Source organism: Xiphophorus hellerii, chromosome 24 (genome assembly GCF_003331165.1).
Source record: "Xiphophorus hellerii strain 12219 chromosome 24, Xiphophorus_hellerii-4.1, whole genome shotgun sequence".
NCBI classification, from domain to species: Eukaryota; Metazoa; Chordata; class Actinopteri; order Cyprinodontiformes; family Poeciliidae; genus Xiphophorus; species Xiphophorus hellerii.
In genome coordinates, this window is record NC_045695.1 from 17,057,691 (window position 1) to 17,083,963 (window position 26,273).

General features: G+C 47.2%; 2 protein-coding genes across 12 annotated transcripts; one reads left to right on the top strand and one right to left on the bottom strand.

Annotated features, from left to right (window-relative positions):
• Positions 1-537: 537 nt before the first annotated feature.
• On the top strand, positions 538-26,004 carry LOC116715621 (BCL-6 corepressor-like). Of its 11 annotated transcripts, none has more exons than XR_004338214.1 (15): positions 538-1,432; positions 5,868-9,176; positions 11,778-11,976; positions 12,928-13,227; positions 13,779-13,988; positions 16,219-16,484; positions 17,684-17,842; positions 19,117-19,283; positions 19,756-19,901; positions 20,651-20,728; positions 20,994-21,177; positions 23,818-23,969; positions 24,135-24,265; positions 24,482-24,594; positions 24,693-24,809. XR_004338214.1 is itself a non-coding variant. In XM_032556124.1 (14 exons), exons 1-13 carry the CDS (start codon positions 1,364-1,366, stop codon positions 23,966-23,968), a joined length of 5,208 nt encoding a protein of 1,735 aa, XP_032412015.1. In that variant the 5' UTR covers positions 538-1,363; the 3' UTR covers position 23,969; positions 24,693-24,801. The 11 variants fall into 11 exon arrangements, 8 of the variants coding, with proteins under 8 accessions (XP_032412015.1, XP_032412014.1, XP_032412016.1 ...); XR_004338215.1 differs by having other exon boundaries at positions 23,818-23,865; positions 23,896-23,969; positions 24,135-24,594; XR_004338213.1 differs by having other exon boundaries at positions 24,135-24,594.
• LOC116715713 (proteoglycan 4-like) lies at positions 1,653-5,042 on the bottom strand. The gene is made up of 2 exons (XM_032556338.1): positions 4,928-5,042; positions 1,653-2,678 (listed from the first exon to the last, which is right to left on the bottom strand). Exons 1-2 carry the CDS (start codon positions 5,037-5,039, stop codon positions 2,185-2,187), a joined length of 606 nt encoding a protein of 201 aa, XP_032412229.1. The 5' UTR covers positions 5,040-5,042; the 3' UTR covers positions 1,653-2,184.
• Positions 26,005-26,273: the final 269 nt, after the last annotated feature.

The following is a 26,273-nucleotide window of genomic DNA, read 5'->3' on the forward strand; positions in this document are numbered from 1 at the left end:
CGGTGTGTTCTGCTGCAGTACTGAACTGATCCACAGGGGGGAGCTGTTCATCTACACATTAAAGCTCAGAGTTCCTGAATGACGTTTATTAATTCAGCAAACTTCCAGACCTTCTGGATCAGAACCGGTCCGGTCAGGAGCTCAGGTCCAGAAGGTTCTGCTTCAACCCAGAACCTGAAAAATACACCAAATATTATCTGTTCATTCAACTTTATGCATAAAATAAAAAGTTCTGTTCATATTAAATGAAAAAGTGGATTTTTATTTTTGCAAAATCAGAATGAAACGTTGCTGTCCTTTCAAAATAAAAGCTCTCAGCTCCAATCATAATGACATTAGTTGATGTTGATGAAGATGATGGTTCTTATTTTGAAGAAACCAGAACCTTCAGCAGAACCAGAAACCCGGTTTGATCCAACAGAAACCAGGAGCCGCTGCAGTTCCTCCTGCGGCCGTCAGGTGGCGCTGAGCCTGATGATCCCTTTAATGGATCAGGAAACATGAACTTCCTGTGTTTATAGATCAGAACCTCTGTCCTGGTCTGGTGTTCCTCCTGGATGTGTTTTAGGAAAACTTCTCTTCCTACTGATGGAGGTTCTGCAGGTTTCTGACCCGGTCCAACAGAACCAACGGATCTTTAGGATCCTGGAGAACTTGGTGACTATAAATGAATATTAAAGGTAATTGGACTTTCCGTGCTGCTTTCAGAGTAACGGCCTCCTCCTCTCTGATTGGCCCTTCAGCTCACATCGGTTCTGCTTCCAACCCGCTTCTGGACCGAACCGGTTCTACGAGCTTATAACTGGGTTCTCCTAGAACGGGTTCTGTTAGACGGGTATGAGCTGCAACCAGAAGACAGGTGCTTTATTTTGAAAGTCTGGCGCTGGGAACGTCACTGATCGTTTAGAGTCATTTGATCCATGAGCGCGTGAGCGGCGGAGGCTGAGTCCGCGTGGGGAGGAAGAGGAGGAGGAGGAGGATCAACCCTGCACACTCAGGCACGCGACGGACCGAGAAGAAAGGCGCGGACGTGGGATCGTCCGCGCGCCACTCCGTGGATTGTTCCCGCGTGGAGGAAACCTGCCGCTCCGCGTTTTCTGCTTCAACCGCAGAAACTGTTTTAATGTGATTAACTGCCGCTGGCGGGACTCTGCGCGCGCGGCGTGGCGCGTGCGTGCTCAGGTGTGTGCGCGCGCGTCCACAGGTAACTCATTAACGCCTCCCTTTGTGTTTACATGGGGGAGCGCGTGAACGGAACAGGAAGAAAGCGCGAGCCTCTCGGTGTTTGTTGAGCGCGCGCACGCCGCCGCACGCGCGGGTCGATGAGGATGGATTCGTGGGATTTCCGACTTTAACCGGATGGATGTTCGAGCTGGAAGAACAGGAAGTTCGGTTCGGAAGGAGGATCCGGGTCCGTGATGGAGAACTTCAGGTCGGTTTGATGAGTTACAAACATGATCAGATCATCAATAATATTGATTGATTATTGGCTTAATTGATGTGGCGTTCAGGTTTAATTGGTTCCTGCAGCTGTAGATTGAAATGTTCTAGAGTTTCTGTCTGCTGCTGGTTCAGCTTCTAGAATCTCAAACTTTTAGAAACTTGATCAGAAAATCAAATAAAAATGTAATTTCTTCATTTATTTAGTTTGTTTTCCACGTTCCAGCGTAACGATCACAACCAAAAATATTCTGCTTTTCTACATTTTATAGATAATATCTAAAGTCTACAACATGTTTGCTCTTTGTTGCTTTATTTAGTAAAAAAGCTGGAGGCCCCAGAAGTTGAGTCAGGGGCCACGAATAGAAACACTGACGGTTTAAACACCAAATTTAATTTCATGTTAGAGACGCACAATAACTTTTATTGACCTCATAACTGATAAGAAACCTGGAACTAAAAATAACCAAAATCAAAACTTTATGAGACCAAAACAGTGGACTCAGTTTAATGAGGTCATCATTTATTATTATTAGACCGATAATTATAATAATATGCTCTAATGCTCACAGTGGAAACCATCTTAGTGCTGCTGCAGAAGCTCACAGACGTCCTGATTTCTGCTGTTTGGTGAAAAACGAAAAGAAATGGAGTTTCTATCCGGGTGGATCTCAAGTTTCAGTTTGGACCGGTGGTTCTGGTTCAGACGACAAACAGCATTAATTAACCAATTAGCAGCAGACGTTAATTGATGCTGCTAGTTGGATGTCCCTGCATGGTTCTGGTATCTGTGTCCACTGGTCCCTGGAAATTGGACGTCTCCAGTGGACTCTGTTTCCAGTGGACTCTGTTTCCAATGGGCTCCGTCTCCGGTGGGCTCCGTCTCCGGTGGGCTCCGTCTCCGGTGGGCTCCGTCTCCGGTGGGCTCAGTCTCCGGTGGACTCCGTCTCCGGTGGGCTCCGTCTCCGGTGGGCTCAGTCTCCGGTGGACTCCGTCTCCGGTGGGCTCCGTCTCCAGTGGACTCTGTTTCCAATGGGCTCCGTCTCCGGTGGGCTCTGTCTCCAGTGGGCTCAGTCTCCGGTGGACTCCGTCTCCGGTGGGCTCCGTCTCCAGTGGACTCTGTTTCCAATGGGCTCCGTCTCCGGTGGGCTCCGTCTCCGGTGGAGTCCGTCTCTGGTGGACTCTGTCTCCGGTGGACTCCGTCTCCGGTGGACTCTGTCTCCGGTTGATTCTCTCTTCTACGTAAAAACAACCAAAACAGAAACAGGAAGTTTCTGATGTTACGTAAATCAGGGATCTGCTTCTGAACATGGACATAAGTCTTTGAGGAGATTGGACAGTCTAGTCCAAACCTGGTCCACCGTTGGACTCCGTATGAAGGACGGCTTTGGGTTGGACCGATCTGTGGTCACGATGTTAACCAAACCTGAACTGGACTTTTTACCGATGGTTACTGGTTGTTGGATTGTTACTGGTTGCAGAGACGTTGCTGGTAGGAAACTGTAAACATTGGTTGCCATGATGGTTGCTATGAGAAGACTGATTGGTTTCCATGACAACAGTTCAGCCACTAATGTTTCTGGTGCAAAACGTTGGTTTGTTTTGAATTCAAAAGTAAAATATGTTAAAATAATATATATAGTTATTTTTGAAAGCGTGCAGTGAGGTCACAGTGAGGTCACAGTGAGGTCACATCAATTTAACGTGTTTAAAATAAAAATAACGTTGTTTTTTTAGCCATTATTAATTAGCAGTAAACATTCGTTAAGCTGACCGCGACGTCAAAAACACGTAAAACAAGGTTCAGCAAAACTTTAAGAGTCTTATTTATGAACTCGTCACTTCCTGAAGAGTGCCCCCTGCTGTTTAGAAGAGGAACTGCACTGAGGTGCCGCTGTAGCGTTAGCTGTAGCGTTAGCTGTGCGCCATATTCCTTTGTCCCTATATGAGCAGGAAACAGACACACAGCCTTCAGTTTGTAACATTTATGAATCTTTTTGTGACCAGAAGCTTTTCCTCTAAATAACCAGATGAAATGGTTTCAGCTCTGGGCAGATTTTAAATTTCACCTTCACTAGCGAATAAATGCTGAACACAAAGAGCTCATCATGGAGGAAAAATCCTCCAGGAAACTGCAGATTATTTCCCCTCGGTTGTAAACCTGCTGGAGCAAAACGTGCAGGACGGTGTGTGTTTGCGAGGACATCCATCATCAGCCTGTGTTTCCAGGCGTCCTGAACCCTGACATGAACTCTGCAGCCGGGCTGGAATGTCCCGTCTTTGATGGCTCTGTAATGTGTTCACACAGGCGTGCGAGGACGTGAGCACACACACACGGCTGTCCTTCAGCAGCCGCCAGATAAGAGCTGTTATTGAAATCCCAGCCTGCTAACAGCCATCAATTACTGAGTGTGTGTGTGTGGGGGTGTGTGTGTGAGGGAGTGTGTGTGGCAGCCCTTCAGGCGGCTGTGTGTATCCGCCGAGCGCCGCTGATACGTTTTCTCTCCGTAGGATTATGAGTTCCTCGGGAAAAGCGGTGACGTGCCTTATCAGCCCTCCGGCTGGGCGATAAAACCAACACACACACACGTCAGTTTCCAGGCTCTTTGTGTGTGTGTGTGTGTGTGTGTGTTTGCAGCTGGAATGTGCAGCACACACACCAGACTGAGCAGAGAAAATCTGACCTGAAGAGAAAAACAAAACCTCCCCTCAGACTTCGACTGAAACTGGTCACCAGCGCCGGTTTCTGAAATTCATTCCATATAAAACTGAATTTATTATGGCGCCAGGACAAAATGTTGATAAAAATAATATGTACTGGTATGTTAACAAATACTTCTCATCACTACAGATTCATTCTTTACAGATAAATGAAGGGACATTCTGATTAAAACAGCCAGAAAGAGAAAGTTACTCAGAAATCTTGTCTACTTTGGGTATTTTTTGAGAAAGCAGCTTTTATGATTAAATAAGTATTCATTATTGCAGAATATATAATGACATGTTGACTATGATTATATTTATAACCTATTATAGGTCAGTAATTTGTCCTTTGGAGAATTATATCACAGTATCATCAGCATAGCGTGTGATCCTCACTGTTCTTTCACTTTGTCCGTTTTTCTACCTAATTGGTTCTGGTGCTAAACTGCTGCTAGCACCTGCTTAGCGGCTTTGTTTTCCTGCTGACATTTAACCTGGTCCAGGTGAACTGGTTCTTTCTGAGCTGGGACAGCGGACAGAACGGTTTCCGTCAGGAGGGATGATAAGTTTTGAACTCAGTTATCTACTTTAACTCAAAGAACAGAGACTTTTAGTTTGGACCAATGAAATGCAGATGTTGACCATGAGTTATAAAATGAAGGTGGATCATGAAAATTGACCATTTGCCTTAAATCTGACCTTCTGAACTCTCCATTAAATATATTTGCCTCTTGGATCAAATTAAAACCAGTCTAACTTCATGTTGGTTCTGTTTGGTTCTGACCTGCTTGTTTGTGTGTTTTCCGTCCGGCTGCAGACACGGTGGCCAGAGCGTTGTCCTGCAGGCAAACGGTCCCATCTGACGCTGAAACCAGAGGTAGTCGGGTCCAGAGCATGGAGAGGTGAAAGGTCAGCCTCCCTGACGTTTCCGGGCCAGAAGCTCTTATCGCTGCAGATCAGGCTAAAGTTCCTTCTGACTGGGTTTGATAGAACTAGTTTGACCAGATGTTGACCTGAAAGTGGAGAACTATTGTTTATTTCCTGCAGAAGCACCCTTCCTTTATCAGTGCATGAAATATAGAAACACTTTTTCTTAATGATTGTCTCAAAACATTAAAAGTCTTTGAATGTTGCATCATTCACTGCAGTTTTATAAAATGTGCAAATTTCACAAAAAAAATCGCAACTCCAAAAAACATTACTGACTACAAACGTATTAGATTTAAAAACTCTTGAATAAATGCTGAGACGTCCATATTGAGCTACGTTCACTCAGACTTTGTTGTTACTAGTGATCATCAGCAGTTCTTCTGACTCTCTGAACCTCTTTGGTTTTCAGTCAGCCAGACTTTAGAATCCTCCAAACCAAAGGGACAAACCAGTGTTGATTCATCACTATTGTTGGAACCAGTTTGTTTTCACATTAAAGTGTAAAAGGATTGTTGGGGCCACTTTGGCTTCTGTACTCCATCAGCCTCATTCAGACCCAAACTTTGAACCCATCCAGTGATGATCTTGGTGTCTAATGTCCATTTTCTCTGTCTGCTTACTTTTACTCGTTGCTAGGAGTGTCAGATGTTTCGGTTACTGCCTCATAACTTTGTGTTTCCACCTTCATCTGTTCTGAACTTGCTAGGTTTTAGTAGAAGGAGCCACTTATCCAATGATTTGTGGAAAATAATCTTGTCAATGAATGCAGCTTACTTTTCCTTTTCATGTTCCAGGTAGATGCCAGAACAGCTCACAAGATGAACCCCCTAGCAGCTCTCAGCATTGACCGAAACGCTCTGGTGGGGGAAAGTATCCGCCCCCATGGAGGACTCATCTACCCGGGTATCCACCCTCTTTCTGCGCAGAAGCCCCAGGATGCTGGTGCCTCCCTGCGACTTGGCTATGACCTCCTGTATAAGCCAGCTGTACCCCTTCTGGAAGGCCAGAAGTCTGTCAATGGATGTGCTGAACTATATAAAAACTCACCTCCAGGGCTGCAGAAGCCTCTGCTTGTCTCTGCTGCAGAAGGGAACAGCCTGGGGTTGAACCCCCGGTCTCTGCCTGTGGAGAAGCAGTCAGAGGGGAGTCTGAACGGTGCTGGTAACTTTCTCAGGTTGCCTTGGATTAGCCCGTACATGGACGCTTCAATGTACCCCTTCCTGGACATGGCGTACAAGACGTCCCTCTTGTCTGCATCGCCCTTCACCCAGCAGCAGCTGGCGTATCAGTCGCTATGTGCCACTGGAAGTAACACGCCTGGAGATGAAAGACTTTTCTTCATTTCTCCGTACTCTCCGGCTCATATTGCCTCCTCGCTGGCTCATCCCATCAGGATGTCCTCAGTCAACCTCACCCGGGCCGTCCTCTCACCCCGGCCCCACAGCCAGGACAAGACATTGCAGGGCTTTGGAGCACAGTTGCCTCAAGAGCTTTCTGCTTTCAGCACCAGTTCTCAGACTCGCCAGGAGTCCCAGATGCAGATGCAGCATTCTGAGTGTCAGCGTGAAGTAAAGGCGTGTCAGTCCGGCTCTACCAAGAGCGCCGTCAGCAGTGGCACTCACGTTAACTCATCTCCAGTGTCCCAACCACCCACCTCAGTTCCTCAGTCCACTGCAGACCCTCAGAAGCATCTTTACAAGAAGGCCACTTCACCCTCACTTCCTGCTTCACATCCCTTCTACCTGGCCTCCCAGCGCAGCCGCTCCACCAACTCAGGTAGCAGTAATACCAAAGACTCCAACTATAAAGCTGAAACTCACTCAACACGTGCAAAGACGTCACCGGGCACCGCTGTACCTCAGAAAGCTACCAAAAAGCTGGAAGGAAAAGCAAATCCTGCTGAAGAGTTGGAGGAATTCCCAAATAAATTCCCATCCAAAGCGCCGGCTGTGGCCAGTTTGGAGTATTTACAACCATCTCGCTACCGGGCAGGAGCCAATCAGAAGCAAGACCTCAAAGAGGGGCGATCTCTACCCATTAGCTGTTTGACAAAGGCCTCAGATCATGAAATGACCTCTGGGGTTATCACTGACCGTAACATTTGCTCCCAAACTACAAGTAGTGCAGTGGACACTACTCGGAATCAGCAGGAATCTCCAGTTCCAACTGAATCTGTGGGGCAGGTAACCAGTATTCCCAGTCCAGCATCTTCTGGACAATGTCCTGCCTCCACATCAAAACCTGAATGGCCCAAAGTTTCTACTGCTGATTCTGTAAAAGGCAGCAAAGGGGAAACTTGCTCTAGAAAACAGAGTAAAAATCCTTCCAAGCCCGACTCTAAAGAGAGCCAACCGGATCCGTCACAGTACCAACAGTTCAACCCAGAAAACAAAAACTCCTCCAACCAAATTCATAGGGACTCTTACCTACCTCATAGTTTAGGTTATGCTAACCGCTACGTCCCTTACTCTGTCGCTGAGACTCTGTCAATGCAGCGAATGACAACTAAGGGCCACGTCTTCCCCCATCCACTTTTGCTTGGCAACAGCAACTTTTACCAGTCACATGGCCTCCCGTATGGAATATTACCTTACCAGAGCTCAGATAAGATGGCCTCCATGTCTAACTGTCCAGGTCTCGAAAACAAAGATCCAAATCATAATTTGTCTAAGATCCATAGTAAAACCAGAGATGAAGAACAATTCATGAATCAGAAAAGGCAGGATGGTAGCCGTGGTCACAAGAACGACGACGAGAATGAAAAAACCATGAAACCAGCTTCAAAAGCAGCGCCAGATAAAGCCCAGTCTGCTGCCAGGGACGATGTAGTTTGCATTGATTTGGTACGTGAGGAGGAAAATGACAACAACTGCAACCCTCTCATGGAAGTTCCCCACAAACAGGGAACCAGTGGAGGGAACCAGTTCAAAGGTAAGAAGTCATGGCTTCCAGAAGGAACTCATTGGATCCAGAAGGCAGAGCAGAGTCGGAGCTTGCTACCCCAGACTCCATCCAGCTGTAATGTTTCACCGCTACCTTGTAGTAGTCAAGAACTCTCAGAAGAGGAGAAACCAGAAAGTCCATTTCCAGACATCCCAGAAGAGCTGACAATGCAATGTGCACGAACATCCTCTTGGCAGTTCTCCAGAGACTCTAAAGCTTCTGGTGGCGATGCCACAGTGACACCAGGAGTTGTTTCAAAGGAAGCAAAGCCTGAATCTTCAAGTAAATGTGACGGCCCTCAACAAGGCCCTCCAGAAAATCCAATCTCATTGGTTCCCAACGGTGGTGAAGGTAGTTCTGGTGAAACAAAACGTACAATCATCAATCCAAAGACTCCAGCTTTTGTTGGTGGTGATCTGTCTGAAAGTCCAGGTTCCACCAGTAAGGGACTGGTTTCTAATGATTCCAGTCCTCAGGTCCCATCGTGGAGCGTGTTAAATCCCAGATTCCCAACTGAGAAAGTCACAAACTCTCGGCCTTCCCTGTATCTGAGCATCGACCCCAAAGACCCAACGTGTACCACAGACAGAAGTCCAAATGTTGGGGGATCAAGTGGCTCTAATGTCGGTTTGAATGAACCCAGAATTTTCAGTTGTTCGCCTGGTGAAAATAGAAACTCTGTTGTTTCAAGCTGTGGAAACGGCATTGAACCGTTTGGTAACAGTGAGAACCACAATGCTACATGGCCCAGTTTCAGCTTGAGGGCTCCGGCTTTTGGAAAAACCAGCCCAACCAGTGGGAATGCCGCCTTAGATGGCCTCATGTTGTTCCCAAACAGTAACCACAGGCTCTCCTCATCTGGAAGTTTCACTGAGGGCCCTTCTGGTCCGAACCTTTTGGCTACCGATGGAGTTCACAATAACCTGACCCCACATGTTGACAAAGACCTTCTCATCAAGGCCAGCTGTACAAATGAAGGGAAGAATTTGCAGGATACTGCAACTCTCCTGGAAGATGATCCTGAAGACTCTGATAGCTGCAGAAACAGGCAGTCAAGCTTCAGCAAGAAGACGACAAACTCCCCTGACTGTGTGGGCAGCCATCTTAAAGACATGACCTCTGACCTCCTCTCTGATGTCAGCGAGCAAAGTGCTCTCCAGGTAGGAGAACTTCTGACTTCTTTGCTTAAATAATCATGAAAACCTTCAGCCTGTTGTTCTTTGGTAGATTATTGGTTTTCCAGGATCATTAACGTAATTTAACTCAGAAAAGAAAATTCATTTTGGTCAATTATTCCTGCTGTAAATAAGGATGGTACCGTATGTCAGATCTATGTTCAGGTCTTGGTGAAGTTCATTGTTCAGTTCACTCATGTTCAGGAGTTTGACTGAAGACTTGAAGGTCTTAATTGGAGAATCCTCTGATTCTTTCAGAGTTTATTGGCTTCTGTAACTGATTATATATTTCTGTTGTTACAGCAACAAACCAAAGCTCAGATCATTATCAATACTCTGCTAATGACTTGGTAAAGAGTCTGAATCCAATGCCAGAGGGTTAGTCCAGTCAAAGATCAGTTGGACTTCCTGGACAAATGTTTGGTCTCAAAACTTCCAACACATGGCCTGTTTTCAGACCTAACAGTCGACGATTTAGCTTGATTAGAAACTGAAATGTCGGTTCTCTGTCTCTCTGCTCTGAGTCAAACCAACCGGTTCCCCTCCTGGCCTGTGGGGGCGCTGCACCAAAACCACTGAAGGAAACGACACAAAAACCTCTGGAGACACTGAGAGCAACTTCCTTCTTTACCAAATGCAAATTAAATGGAGGCGTCAGATTTTAGCGTTGGAGGATTTCTCTTTAGTCCTTGGCTAAAGACCAGGAGCCATTTCTGCTGCTAACGCTAGGCTAACATGTTAGCTATGGTTGTATTTACCCAGATTGCCCTGCGCTGTATTCCACTTCCTGCTTTTGGAGCGGTCTCCGGTCCGCTTGGTGTTCACATTCGAACCGAACCCAGACTGAGGTTCACTTCTTTGGTCCGCATCAGAGTTTCATTACGCGTTCACACCTCCAAAGGAACCAAACTTTTTAGACAAATGGATTGAAGCAGACTGAACAGGACTGGTGTGAACGAATCCTTAAAGTACCTTAGAGTGACTGAACCATGGTGACCTTTGCAGGTTTTGATTAGGCCATGATCAGATGAGCACCGATGGTTTGATATCAAATGTTTCACACGTCCAACGATTTTCTGGGAATAATTTCAGTTTTATGTCAGACTGAAGGTCAAATCTGAGGAATGAATATTACTGGACTATTTATTAGATGTGATTGTTTAACTTTGTGTCTCAGTTTTTCTCTCCAGTGAGTTAAAATCTGTAGATGTTTTAGTCCAGTAACTATGGGTTACCGAGGGAACACCTGGTCTCAACCTGAACACATGCAGGACGTTCACACTGGACCTTGGTTCATATTTCATGTTCCCGGTGGGCTGGGCCAGCTGGGTTTAAATCCCTCCTGGACCTGCCGGTTCTCTATGGACCGGACCCAGAACTCAGGATGGGATCTCTCTGCCTGAATGTTTCTGAGCAGCAGGATGATGTTTTTCTTCTTCTCCATCTTTATTTTCGGTTCTGGATGCAGTATTACGGGATATAAATGACATGACGGTTTTATTTCTGGATATTTGACAGCAGAGCGGCTCTGGGTCTCTGATAAAATCTGCAGAAACCCGATCTCAGCGTCGAGCCGTGGAGAAACCAGCGCTGCGTGTTCTGCTGTCAGCCGGCTGGCCGGCGGCTCCTGAAGGACGGCGGCGCTCTCATTAACTCGCGCGTCCTTCTCCTCCGGGTGCCGGCGGATCCGGGCCGCAGCGCCGGATGGATTTGTAGGTCGTTTCACGGGCCATTAATTTTAAAATGGGTTTGTGGTCAGGGCAGATGGAGGTGCGACAGAGAGGAGGGGGAGGCTGAACACGAGAAGCTGCTTCCACGCAGGTTAGAGGAGGAAGACTCACAGCTAAAACTGCAGCTCATCTCCGTTTACTGAGCTTAATGCTAATTTTATATTTATCATCCGTGTTGAAATGTTTCAGGACAGTTTTTGCTTCATCAGACTCCAAACTGGAAGGAAATAACTTTCTTTGTCTCAGAATCTGATTTACAAATCAAACGGCATGAAAACGGTGATGCAGTGATGAGTCCTGATGAAAACTACAGATCCTCCGTTTTCACCACCGATATCTCAGGTTTCAAACAATACAGAAAAACAGACATTAATGTTCTGAATCACACATTTATTTAATAACTGCTCCAGTATTAAATACATGCAGCAGCACATTTAAATCCACCAAGAGCTTCATAAACTAACGTCAAAACAACTTGAATCTGTTCAGTCAGAGCAAATAAATGAATCATAAACTGAAAGGGATGAAAACAAAAGGTTGACTATGTTGGTCAAACGTAAAAACATCCATCAGGTTGTAAACTGGCTGCGTTTCTTTAAAGGAAGTTCAGTGATGGATGTTAACTGAGTCTCAGTGATTTTCACCCCAAACGGATCCAGAACTCTTTATCTGGGCTGGATTCTGCTGATGATATCAGGATTTATGGTTGTGTGGATCTGTGGTTTGTTCTGGTTTTGCTGGATCAGAACCCAGCAGTGGATCGGGTCGGCTGACCGGTGCAAACCAGAAGGTGCTCTGCTGTTTCACACCCAACAAACACAAACCCGGATTTTGTTCTCACTTCGTTGTGTCTCAGCGCGCCATGCTGCAGTTCTCTGAGCTGGAGCTGAGGGAGGGAGGAGGAAGAGGAGAGGAGGAGGAGGAGCTGGCAGACGGCCAGCAGGAAGCTGGAAGAAGGGATGAAGAAGAGGATGAGGAGGAGGAGAGGAGGAACAGAGAGGAGGGAGGAGGGGAGCGGAGAGGAACTCCCTCTGCAGCCGCCGAGACTCTGAGAGGTAAGAGGATTTCAGCCGGATGACGTGCGCGCTGGTCCGCGCTCATGCACGCTCCTTCGCTCTCGTGCACGCTCCTTCGCTCTCGTGCACGCTCCTACAGAAACACGCAGCAAGAAAAAAAGACATAAAAACTCACTTTGTTATATTTAACTCACTTTAAGTCACTTCCTTTGTCTCTTTGAGCTCCCCCAGCCGCCCTCTGAGTGTGTGTGTGTGGGTGTGTGTGTGTGTGTGTTTAGAGATGTGACACACACACACACAGATCTGAACTCTGAGTGCACCCGTCTGTTTTTAAAGCCGGCGCAGCGCTGCCCTCGTTTCCTGCAGGAAGCCGAACGTCGCAGACATTTTCACACTTCGGCACCATTAGAGCTCCGTAATCCCGACGGAAACTCGGCCCGGTTCCACAGGAACCGTCGATGCTGCGCCTCATCGTGTTGCTGCGCCGCAGGTGGCTGTGAAAACGTAACACGGCTGGTTTATGGTTCCTGAACGCAGCACGGCTCCAGGGTTTCCTGTCTGAAGACCAGAAACAAACTGAACCTCCATTTAGATTAAAGTCCAAACTTTAAAATCTGTCCAAAGGTTCTGATCATGGAGAAATGTTTTTAGTTTCCACCTGGCGGTTTCTACATGAGCCAGATGAATCAGTTTGGACCAGAACCGGACCTGCAGCAGTCGCTGCTCCAGACTCCACTGCTGAAGGAAAAGCTTGGAAACTGTTGAAACATCATAAATCATAATCTGGTTGTAAAACGTTTTACTTCCTGTCATCAGGCTGTTCATTGCTCTACACTCAGCAGGTCAAAGGTCACACTAACATCGTTACCACAACAGAATCCCCAAATATTCCAGATCTGCTGTTTTTCCTTAAAACTGAGATTCAAATCAAAACAAACTTTTAGTTTTGCTAATATTTCCGTTGAGCTGAAGTTGTTTTCTTCTTCCCAGGTTTAAATCCGTCCTGCTCTCTCAAACATCGCCTGTACCGCCACACAGAGCCACTTCCTGTCCTCCAGGAGCGGGACGACCATCAGATCCAGCCGTTTGGGTCCGGAGCTCCGTTCCAGGGGAACCGGCTCGCTCTGCGGTCCAGTCCAAACATCCCCATGAGCCGGCGGCGAATCTTCAGCCTGGAGCCGTTTCATCAGAGCAGCATCATCAGCAGCCGCCAGAAGAGAGGGAGGGGCGAGGCGGGAGGGGACGACGGCGGGACAGGAAGTCCAACCAAGAGAGTCAGAGTCACCAATGGTAGGAACCGATCCGGATCCGGTCACTTCCTGTAGATAACCTCCACAAAACGCTTCACTCAGTCATTCACACAGCCGCCAGTTTTCAGCCAATAGGAGAAGCAGATTTTCACCTTGATTTAACCTGGAAAGTCAGATTTATTAGTTAAAAACAGGAATTAGGATCAGATGTTGGGTAGAATGTCACTGATTTACTGCAGCGTTCCTGTGGGGTTTGTAGTCCAACCACTGGATTTATTTATGTAGCTCTGAGCTAAATGGTTACTTAACAAGCTAAATCTTTAGCATCAAGCTAAATCTTTAGCTATGAAGCTAAACTGGAATGTGGAGAAACTTTAAGAAATGGACCCGTTGTCTTTCCTTCGTCAGGCTGAATAATCCAGATTATTCCTGTTAGGTTTCTGCTCCCAGTGGCTTCCAGGTTTCCTGTTATGCAGATGATCTGAGTTTATATCCTGAACTCAGAGTTTAGAATATATATTTATATTTATTGTTTTGGTATTATTTGTTTTCAGTGTGAAATGACCTCTGACCCCCTGCTCATCTTCACAGACTCGATTCTGGACGACGTGAAGAAGCTGAAGGTCCGCATCGAGTTAAACGGCCTGCGACTTAACAAGCCCCGCCCACCCGGAGAGCTCAGCCAATGGCTGCCCTCTGGGGACAAATCCACAGAGCTGGAAGGGAAGTTGTCGCCTGAGAGGTCAGAGGTGAACGGCAGCTGGAGCGAGCCCAGGTTCCTGAGGCGGGACGCTGCGACAGGTGAAGCATGTTTGGTTGTTCCTGTGTACGTAGAAACTGCAATCGCTATGGTAACGGAGGCTGGATCACCTGTTTAGACGGAGAAACGTCTGTTGGAGCTTTTATTGTTCCAGCTGATGAAATCTGCCCCCTCCTCTTCCTCCTCCTCCTCTTCCTCCCCTGACTGCCAGAGCGCACGCCTGGAACAACAGCCGGCGCCGTGTGTGTTCCTGCGTGTGTTTACGGAGCCGCCGGGCCTCGTGGCGCGCTAATAGCCGTCTAACATCTCCCAGATGGAGCTGTCACCCCTCAGAACCGCGTTAGCAGCCCGCTCTTCCTCCTCCTCCTCTTCCTCTGTTTGCTCTCCGGTTCCCTCTGCAGTCAGACTGGGTTTAAATCCAGACGCAGAAATCTAATTAGAGCCAGACGTGGAGCCGATCGCTCCTCATCCCGGAGGATCGGCTCCGTCCCGAACCCCTTCCGACGTATCGCCATGGTAACCTTCAGCTTAAATCTGAATCTACGGAGGGAAACAAACGACCCGTTCATGAATTGAACCCTTCGGCCCAACCTGGAGCAGGAAGAGACCCTGAGGCTCAGAGGAACAGCAGCTGGATTTAGAAAAGAAACAGCAGCTGGATTATAAGCTTTTATTTTGAAGTTTCAAAGAGAAAATTTTTTTTTAATGAATTTGATCCAATAAAACATCAGGAGAGCAAAAACAGAACCGAGTGGAACTCCACTGGGAACCACTGGACCTGTGGATGGACGGGGCATCCAACCTGCATCCAACTATTCATCCAACCTGCATCCAACTATTCATCCAACCTGCATCCAACTATTCATCCAACCGGCATCCAACCTGCATCCAACCTGTATCCAACTATTCATCCAACCTGCATCCAACATGCATCCAACTGTTCATCCAACATACATCCAACCTGCATCCAACTATTCATCCAACCTGCATCCAACTATTCATCCAACCGGCATCCAACATGCATGCAACTGGCATCCAATCTGCATCCAACCTGCATCCAACTATTCATCCAACCTGCATCCAACCGGCATCCAACCGGCATCCAACCTGCATCCAACCTGCATCCAACTATTCATCCAACCGGCATCCAATCTGCATCCAACATGCATCCAACCGGCATCCAACAGTCATCCAACATGCATGCAACTGGCATCCAACATGCATCCAACAGGCATCCAACATGCATCCAACAGGCATCCAACATGCATGCAACTGGCATCCAACAGGCATGCAACCGGCATCCAACAGGCACCCAACATGCATGCAACATGCATCCAACCTGCATCCAACCGGCATCCAACAGTCATCCAACCTGCATCCAACATGCATCCAACCTGCATCCAACTGGCATCCAACTGGCATCCAACATGCATCCAACTGTTCATCCAACATACATCCAACAAGCATCCAACTATTCATCCAACATGTTGAACAGTGGATGTTCATAAACATGTTCAGCCGTCTCCTTAAAGGTCAGGGGTCACCAGCTAATTGTTGGGGGCGGGCCCAGTGAGTCAGATGATGATGTCATAGCTGAGAGGCCAATCAGAGCGGTTAGCTTGTTGCTGTGGAGGAAATGATGACTTCCTGTTGGGCAGCTTCACACACACCTTCGTCATGGTCTTCCTCCTGCTGTGTGTGTTTGGCTCATGAATAATTCATCAGCTGATGGCGGCGGGACGCCCCGCCGGCTCGCCGTGGCAACAGCTGCCTCCCCCTCCGTCTCTTTGTTGGTGCCGTTTCCTCAGATGGAGCATCGTCATGCCGATCTGCTCCAGGGATTAATTACAGACATAAACACACATTACCTCTGATGTGGCTTTTATTTCCTGCTAACTGAGAGCCAAGAGGAGGAAATAAAGGAAATAAAGAGCTGGGAGCGTCAGGGTGAAACCAGGAGCTTCAGCTGCATAACATTGTAAAGCCTCTGGTTCTAATAACCAACACTTTAATAAATAACTCATAAATTAATCGCTTTTAATCAAAAAACATTTATAATCAACCAAACAGACATTTTCAGCTCAAAAACCTAAATAATTCAATAAGTTTTTAATTTGCTCTTCAGGATCTTCGACCATCAGATCAGACCAAAGTTTTATTCAGATCCTCCAGAAACTCAAAACTAGAATCTGGACTCTCCAGAACTTTTCATTTGTCCATAAAGTACCACATCAGGTGACTGACATCTACTTCCTGTTCTGTTTCCTGTAGTTTTCCACCAGGCTCCTCCATCGCTGACCTCCATGACCTCCATGACCTCCATGACCTCGACCCGACTGCAGGACAAACCTCCGACGGCCGGGGAGAGCCTGAAGGTCTGCGCTCCTCCATCTTCCTTCCCGGGCGACCATCACCTGTTCCGTTTCCATGGTGACGGCCTCGACGCGCCGAAGGGCAAACGTCCCTTCAAGATGAAGCACTCCCTGGGGGCGGAGCGAGACGAAGGAGGAAGTGATGATGAGGAGCGGAGCGGGAAGGTGGGTTGGGTTCAACACCGTCTGCACATCAGAGAACGGTCCAACGAGACAGAACCCGGTCCTCATCCTCCAGTTTCTACACCGTTTCCTGTTCCTGTTTCTGAGCCGTGGTCCAGAACTGGATCTGAATCTTAAGATGGATCTGAAAACGGCTGAATTTCCTCCTGTGGTTCAAAGTTCAGGAGGAGCAATGATGATGTTTGATCCAAGTGTGTCGACACACAGACATGGACCCTGAGCGACTCCAGAACCAAACCCTGAGCGACTCCAGAACCAAACCCTGATGGACGTTTGGGTTTCCCTCGTCTGTCCGTCTGGTGTTTAAGATTCTGTGATCGTATAAATTCACACAAAATCAACAGATTCTCACTTTTTCTCCTGCTGATGTTGAACTGAGTTTATAGGAAACATTTCAGTGAAATGGTGAAAAACGACCTGAGATCTGTCAGGAACCAGAGACGGACTGAGGTCCAGAACCGGTCCAGAACCAGACCAGAACTGGTCTAAAACTGGCCCAACATCCTGGAAACTAAAACCAGGAACTGACTGAGGAGGATTAACAGTGTTGAGGCGTGTGTGTGGGCGTGCGTGTGTGTGTGTGTTTGACAGCTGCTGCGCAGCAGATATCCTCAGGGCACACACACTCCATCCTCCTCCGCCAGTAAACACACACACACTCCCCTCCGGGGCAGAGCGCACTTCCTGTTTGCCGATGCGTGGCGGCGAGCGGCGTGGTTTGACAGACGTCGGCGCACGCAGACACATTAACGTCCTCCTGCTGTTGCCATGACGTCTGTAGCTGGGAGCGGGAGCATCATCTGTCTTTACCTGCTTCAGGAGAGACGCGCTGCCAGGAATGTTGATGAGTTCGGCTTCAGCCCGACTCGCAAGATCAAAACATCGCTCATTTAAAGGGACGGTACAGAAAAAACCAAAGAGCTCGAACTCTACAGGGCGATGTTGGCTTTAGACAGATGAGACCAGACGTTGGACCAAACGGATCTCAGAACCGAACAAGTTCTGGTTTCATGAGATTCTGATCTGAACAGAACGCCACAAAAACCGAAAAGTTTTAGTTCCCAAAAACACCAAACCTGGACGATTTATTTTCAGACCGAAACCTGATTCAGATGAAACCTGAGTGACTGCTAATGCTAATGCTAATGCTAACATGTGGTTTCCCTCACTGACGTCCTCAGGTCTCCCAGTTGGACGCCTCCAAGTCCCCCGATCAGAACCCCGCCTCTCCAGAGACCCAGCAGTCGGCTCGGCCCGTCCCTCCGGAGGTCCGGCGCCTCATCGTGAACAAAAACGTCGGGGAGACGCTGCTGCAGCGCGCCGCACGGCTGGGCTACCAGGTAACCATCCTGCCATGTTTCAGCTGCAGCAGGTCGTTTATCTGGACCTCCAGAGTCTGGAAGTACCAGGCAGGTTCTGACCGTGAAACATGTCCATGTAGAGGACAGTATCATCTGCATACAGACGCATTTTAACTCTCAATGCTTCAAAGCTTTTATCCTGTAAATATTTGGCTCTATAGTCAGATAGAAACTGTTTTGTTCTGAGTTGGAAACTTCAGACTTTGGTGTCAAAATCAACAAATTTCTTCTTGTGTCTGTGCTGATGCAAAACTGTGAGCAGGAGACAAACAGACAAATGTCTTCCTCCTTTAAAGCTGCGTTGACGCGTTGTGTTTCATGAGCTGCAGCGTTTAAACTGCGAGGCTTCAGCCGTCTGAAGAAAATGCAAATGGAGGCTGATTCTCCTCATCAGGACGGTTTGAGTTCAGATCTGCAGATTAAAGTGTAGGAGGCTGAACCTGCTGCAGGAGACCTCAGAGTTAGGATTCAACAGCTGTCTGGAAATCATGCAGAGGCAGCACACACACTCACACACACACACACACACGGCGGAGCGCTGTGTGAATATTTCATGCGTGGTGCGACAGCTCCTGTCAGCCCTCACGAGTGTCGGCCTCTCTCTCTTTCTCGTTGAGGTGCAGCGGTGAAGCTAACGAGCTCAGTTTGCAAATGAAGCCGTCATCCATCACTGCACACACACACACACACGCCCCCCCACACACACACACACACAGCACACACACACACACACATTTCCTGCTGCAATCAGAACAGAGGGGAGTTTCATTATGTTTCTTCTCTGGGTCTGAGGATGGAGCTTCTCCGTCACATTTAACTCCTTCAGCTCCAGACCAGGTCCACTTCCTGAAGCTTCATGACCTTCACAATAAAAGCAGAACATGACCGCTGTAGCTTCTTGGTCTCCAGCAGTAAAATAATTTGGTATTTTTTAAAATCTTCTTTGTTTCCATGACCTCCATGCGGTATGGCACATGTCAAACTCGAGGGCCGTGGGCCAGATCTGGCCCGCCAAAGCTGTTTATGTGGCCCTCAAGACTCCAGAGGGCCACATAAACAGAACTTCAAGATAAAAGCTGTGCTGAAATATTATTTTATTAGTCAAATCAAATTAGTTTTCATCTGTATATATCCAAATTACATCAGTTTGAGAAAATTTAAGACGTGGCCCCAAATGAAAACGAGATGGCTCCCCATGGTTCATGAGCCACCGGGTTGCTAACAGGCTTGGTTGTATGTCCCCTCCTCTCCAGGAGGTGGTGCTGTACTGCCTGGAGCGCCGGCTGTGTGACGTGAACCACAGAGACAACGCCGGGTACTGCGCCCTGCATGAGGCCTGCGCCCGCGGCTGGCTGGGCATCGTACGGCTGCTGATCGGACACGGCGCCGACGTCAACTGCGGCTCTCAGGACGGAACCAGGTAGGACACACCGATTCAGCTGCATGCACACGAATATTACTAAAACTCTTCAGTTGATTTTACAGGAAAAACAGCCAAACTGAACATTTTAGTTTGAAATTTTGTGCATAGAAAAGCATCATCTGCATATTGACGAATCTTCATGAACAAACTGCTAAAATGAAGCTTATTATAAAATGGAAATATTTTGACAGTTTATTAGTAGCTACATATTTGGTAAATCTTCACACTAATATAATAAATAACCATATAATAGATGGAGTGTGTGAGGTTTTGTTGTTTTCAGTTCCATGTATAGAAAACTGTCATCTGCATATTGTCGGATCCTGGAATCTGTTTGAGCTCAAATAAAATGTAAATGCTACAATATTTCAGTATTTTATTAGTTAATTGTTTCTAATTGGTCTCTATAACAGAATAAATAACAGAAGTGATTTTAGTATCACCTGAACGTCTCCGTGTTTTTGCTCAGGCCGCTTCACGACGCCGTGGAAAACGACCATTTGGAGGTGGTCCGCTTCCTGCTGGCCTGCGGCGCCGACCCGACCCTCACCACGTACTCTGGGCGCGGGCCGCTCAGCATGACCCACAGCGCTGCCATGGAAACCTTCCTGGAGGGTGAGGCAGCAGGTTACACACATGTTTTCACTTCAGTCCAACATGTATTTTGGAGAACCAGGAACTCTTTCACACACTGATGGGTAACCACTTTGCTCAAAGGCTCATCAACATGTGGAATCAAACCAACAACTGTCTGACTGACCTGCTGTTTCCATCTGCAGCTTCACTCCTGTTTATCCCATCAGGTTCAGAGAAAAATCACAGTAAAAGACGAGAAAAGACGTTTATTTAGGATATTTAATAAATATAGAGCGAACGAAAACTGTTGGAGCAAAGCGTGGAGCAGGCTGTGTGTGTGTGTTGCTCTGGGGGCGTGTGCGCGCGTGTCTGTGTGTGTGTGTGTGTGTGTGTGTGTGCGTGTGAGTGAGCGTTCGCTCGGCAGCCTTTCTGATTACCATCCCCGCCTGTATTTGTTCTCCCTTCTCTTTCTTCCTGCGCTCTCTCCAGAGGAGCTTAATGAGGCTCGGCTGCTGAATCCCGGAGCAGCTCACCCACACACACACACACAGACACACACACACACATCCCGACACACACACCCCGACACACACACCCCGACACACACACACACACTCCTGCCAGCTTCCGTCTACTCAGCGCGGAGTCGGCACCGTCTGAACGCTCACACTCTCCTCCACGTCTCTCGCTGTGTGTGGCTCCATTGTTTTCGGCTCGCCGCCTTCGTCCGCTCTGATTGGTCGCCTGTTTGATCGCCCCTAACGCTGCGCCTCTCTCTCTGCCTGCAGACTATCTGTCTGACATCCAGGGAAGGTCGGAGGGCGATCCGGGAATCTGCTGGGAGTTTCACGGCAGCTCTGTGTGCGGTGAGTTCACACACACACACACACCCACCCACACGCCCCCACACACACACACACACCGGCTCCACCATAGATGAAGGTTCAGGAACTTTCATCTGCCACAACTAAAGAAAGGAAGAATCAGGACAAAACAAGAGATTCAGATGAAAGGCTGAGGAGGAGAGAGGGCTGATCCACCAGAACCTCGGATCAGAACCAGAGTTGATCAGTTCAGGCCCAACAGGACTGACCAACTAACCAGTTGAATGTCATGTTGTTGCTCCTCCAGAGCCGACTTACGAAGGAGGAGCCTACAACATCCTGGCCGACCCGCCTGGACCGGATGAGGATGAGGAGGATGAAGAGGAGGACATGGAGGAGGAGAACCGGGTCAGGAGGGAGGTGTTCGAGTTCGAGCTTTCGGACCGGCCTCTGCTCCCGTGTTACAACATCCAGGTGGCGCCGTCACAGGGGTGAGTGAGAAACCAGGGCGGAGGCCATTCATCCTGCAGGAGGAGAAACCGGGGACAAACTACAAACTACAGCTATATAAATAAACTACAGCCATAGAAACCACAAACTACAGCTATATAAATAAACTACAGCCATAGAAACTACAAACTACAGCTATATAAATAAAGTACAGCCATAGAAACTACAAACTACAGCTATATAAATAAACTATAGCCATAGAAACTACAAACTACAGCAGTTAGAAATAAACTACGGCCATAGAAACTACAATCTACTGCAGTTAGAAATAAACTACAGCCATAGAAACTACAAACTACAGCAGTTAGAAATAAACTACATCCATAGAAACTACAAACTACAGCTATATAAATAAACTACAGCCATAGAAACTACAAACTACAGCTATATAAATAAACTACAGCCATAGAAACCACAAACTACAGCTATATAAATAAACTACAGCCATAGAAACTACAAACTACAGCTATATAAATAAAGTACAGCCATAGAAACTACAAACTACAGCTATATAAATAAACTATAGCCATAGAAACTACAAACTACAGCGGTTAGAAATAAACTACGGCCATAGAAACTACAATCTACTGCAGTTAGAAATAAACTACAGCCATAGAAACTACAAACTACAGCAGTTAGAAATAAACTACATCCATAGAAACTACAAACTACAGCTATATAAATAAACTACGGCCATAGAAACTACAAACTACAGCGGCTAGAAATAAACTACAGCCATAGAAACAACAAACTACAGCAGTTAGAAATAAACTACATCCATAGAAACTACAAACTACAGCTATATAAATAAACTACAGCCATAGAAACTACAAACTACAGCAGTTAGAAATAAACTACAGCCATAGAAACTACAAACTACAGCTATAGAAATAAACTACAGCCATAGAAACTACAAACTACAACTATATAAATAAACTACGGCCATAGAAACTACAAACTACAGCGGCTAGAAATAAACTACGGCCATAGAAACAACAAACTACAGCAGTTAGTAATAAACTACGGCCATAGAAACGACAAACTACAGCAGTTAGAAATAAACTACGGCCATAGAAACAACAAACTACAGCAGTTAGAAATAAACTACATCCATAGAAACTTCAAACTACAGCTATATAAATAAACTACAGCCATAGAAACTACAAACTACAGCAGTTAGAAATAAACTACAGCCATAGAAACTACAAACTACAGCTATAGAAATAAACTACAGCCATAGAAACTACAAACTACAGCTATATAAATAAACTACGGCCATAGAAACTACAAACTACAGCGGCTAGAAATAAACTACGGCCATAGAAACAACAAACTACAGCAGTTAGAAATAAACTACGGCCATAGAAACGACAAACTACAGCTATAGAAATAAGAAACAAAGGTCACCGTCCAACGACCTTCAGATGTTCTCGACTTCCTGCAAAGTGTCTGCAGACAGTTGAGTTTTCATAGTCAAGGCTACCGATTTGCCGTGACAAATTCCTTCATTTCCCGCAATGCTAATGGATGCTAGGCTAGCATGCTAACTGAGCTAGCCACCTGCTGTACCTGTCTGCATTTCCATTGACCTTAAAATAACTCAAATTGGAATTAAAAATAAATTTGCTTAATTTATAACACGGCAATTTAGAAAAACTGAAAGTTTTTCTATAAGTTTCTGGCGTAGTGAAACTTTGATCACATCGTACGTTTTGATCAACAACCAGATGTTACTACTGACAGAAAAGACGAAGAAGACAACAGGAAGTGGTTTTATTTGCAAAATGTAGTTTTTCCTACATTAGTAGAATATTTTATTATATTATATTATAAGTTTTGCATTAATTTCTAATGGATCCAGAGCTGCTCTCAGCTCAGTGTTTCATACAAAACATTTCGTTTTAACACCAACATGAACTCCTTCCATTACAAAGGAGCCATCTTTAAAATGAGCTCATTGGTTTTTCTAACAGCTGGATCCTGTAAGTCCAGACCAGAACCGTTTGTTCTGGAGCAGCGGTCCTCATTTCCATGCCTGAAGGTCCAGTTTCCTGCAGCTGTCAGTCGTCTACCTGAGGCAACACCTGGGTCAAATGGCTGCATCTGGACCGCTGGCCCAGAACTAAAACTACGTGATGATTTGGGACTGAGACTGAAGACGATCCAAACCTCATGTTGTAGAACTTTGGTTTATTGATCCACTCAGATTTACCAATGGATGATTGATTAGGTTCATCCAGAACCAATCGTCCAAGGTTGTGAATGTTTGGGTTACGTTAGACCTGAGTAATCGCTCAGTACTTTTCCTCTTCAGACTTAAACTACCAGCATCTTCTGCCCAATAGACCCGGTACCAAAGCTTGAAGGTCTGTGTGTCATCCAGAACCTCTGAGATCCTCCAGGACCGTTCAGTCTGCATCTTTACAGAAACAAGTAGATAAAACTCAAAACCAGCCAAATGAAGGTGGAAGACAAAACCACTGGGTCTGGTTCTGGTCTGGTTTGGGTCTGGTTCCGGTCTGGCGGGCTAAAGGAGTGTGTCCAGAGGAAGACGGTTCCTACCAACTCTGTGTTTCCTTCACGCTCCTGCTTGTTGTTCTAACGTGTCTTTTCACACCCAGACACCAATTAGGCTGCAGAAAGAGGCTGAGGAAGGAGAAAAGGAAGGAGAGGAGGAGGGAAAGGAGGAGGAGGGAAAGGAGGAGGAGGGAGAAGAAGGAGAGAAGGAGGAAGAAGATGAGGAGGGAGAGGAGGCAGCGCGGGGCGGGGTGAGGTGAGAGGGAGAGGAAAAAACATCCTCCGAGGAGCAAAGGGAGGACAGACGGAGAGGTCGTTAACAAGGATTGCATCGCCGTGGCGACGCAGCTAATTGGCTTCCACTCCGTCTTCCTCCCCTGTCGCTCCTCTCCGCCTCTCTTTTTCTCCTCTTCTTCCTCAGCGCCGTCTGATGTCGTATTAATGGGTCTTCCTGGAAACAAGGCCGCCGGGCGGCGCCGCGTTTCGCCAAGCTGCTTAGCATTCAGGCAGCGGCGGCTGCAAAGCAACATGTGGCCTTGTCTACCGCTGGGGGTGTATGCACTAATCTGCCCTTCACACACACACACACACACACATTGATAGACATTGTGAATCAATAACACCTGGATTGATGTTTTCAGCTTCAGCAGCAGAATATATAAAAGCGGAGCAGCCTCTTTTTCTTCTTCCTGCTGCTTTGACATTTAGGACACTTTCTGGTTCTGGTTCTGGTTCTGCCTTTTCAGATTTGGGTTTTTGTTCCAACAGCAGATTAACAGTTTTACATCGTCTTAACGTCTAAACTCTGGCAGCATCGGTTATCTTACTGAAACCCACTTGGCTCTGTCGGTACCTTCATTGGACCAGTTCCACTCCGCTTGGTACCGTTACCTTTGCAGAACACATAAAGTGTTTTCTGAGAAAAGTCTTTGGCTCGGTCGGTTCCTCTCGCTGACGTTCTTGTCCTTCCTCCCTCCAGACCCAGAAACTGGCTCCTCCTGGCTGACGTTCTTGGTCGACTTCGGATGGCGTCTCGCTCTTTCCGGCGCCTCTTCCCACAGCTCAACATTCAGTCCGTCGCTGAAGACGAGTTCTACCGGCAGGCGTCCCTGTCCCAGCTGCTGACGGGTCCAGATGAGCAGGAACTGGCCTCCTTCAGGCCGGATGTGAAGGACCCTCTGGAGCTGGTGGAGGCCACCCCGGAGCTGGCCGGCATGCTGGGCTCCTCCCTGGAGTTTGTGGACAGTCGCTGGGACTCTCTGGATGTTTCCCCCCCACCAACACCGCCTCCATCACCGGGGCAACCTCCATGTCTTACACAGGCTTTACCGGCAGAGCAGGAAGAGGACAGGAGTCCCAGGACTGTAGAGTCCATTTCAGGACCTTCAGGACGGTCCAGCTTGTGGGATCAACAAAAAACTGAGGCTACAACTTCAGCAAAGCCAGGAATGACAGCTACTGCTAGCTGGTGGGAACCACAGAGACATTCTGGTCTGGATCCTGGACTGCCATCCATTAAACTGAACTCTGTGGATGGAGGAAAGGTGTGGGAACAACAGCGACTGAGGAGTAGAGACGCTGAAACCAAAACGGTCACGGAGGAATGGAAACCAGCTCCAGTTCGAAACAAGAAGACAGGAAGTTCAAATCCTGCACATTTAAAAGAAGAAATGAACTCAAACATCTGGAAAAATGGCGGTAAGGCAGGAACCGATGTGGAGTCTGAAGTACCACAGCAAAGTAAGAAGTCTGAGATCTCCAGCCGCTCTAAGCTGGACTCATGGGATCCTCAGGAAACAAAGAGAACTGGTGGAACCAACACAACGCCCAAGAGAGACGTCAACACCTGCCAGGGCCTCAGCCTGGCAGGTAACTCCTTAAAGTTGGACGCTGCCTGGCAGAGGAACCTGACCAACGTCAGAGTCCACATCAGAGACCTGGGGATGAAAATTGCCAGCATTCAGAGAGACATTAAGAAGGACTCGGGGAAAGTGGTGGGGAAGGGTTCTCGGGTCAAAACGAGGTCATGAGATGATGGACGACCAACCAGGAATAACTGGTAGCCAATGATGTGGAAATGACTGTAAAACAGGCTGTAAACTCTGGATCGTGTTCACTGGCTGTCTGTCAGATGTGTTCACTGTAAACTGTAAAGGTTTTTTATTTATGGGCAGAGACCTGATGTAAATATGACTGGCTCTGTGTTAGCATGGTGAGAGCGCCGGCTCTGTTCAGGCATCCTGTTGGTTTTTGTCACTGTTCAATAAACAAAGACACAAAGAAACCTTGAATACATGAGTTATTGCTCAGTCCGCCAGGGTCCAGTAGGACCAACATGACCGAGGCGAAGGATGATCGGAGGGTCTGGTAGAGGACTCAACATGCTTCAGAGGAACAACCACTGGGTCCACAAGGTATTTCATTCATTTCTATCTACTGTCACCATAACGTTTCTAGCTAGCCGTATCTTGATGTACTTGATGTTGTAGAGATTGAGGATTAATGGTGTGTGTACAGACCAAACATCCCATGTCTTCTTGGGAAGAGAGACGGCTGATGG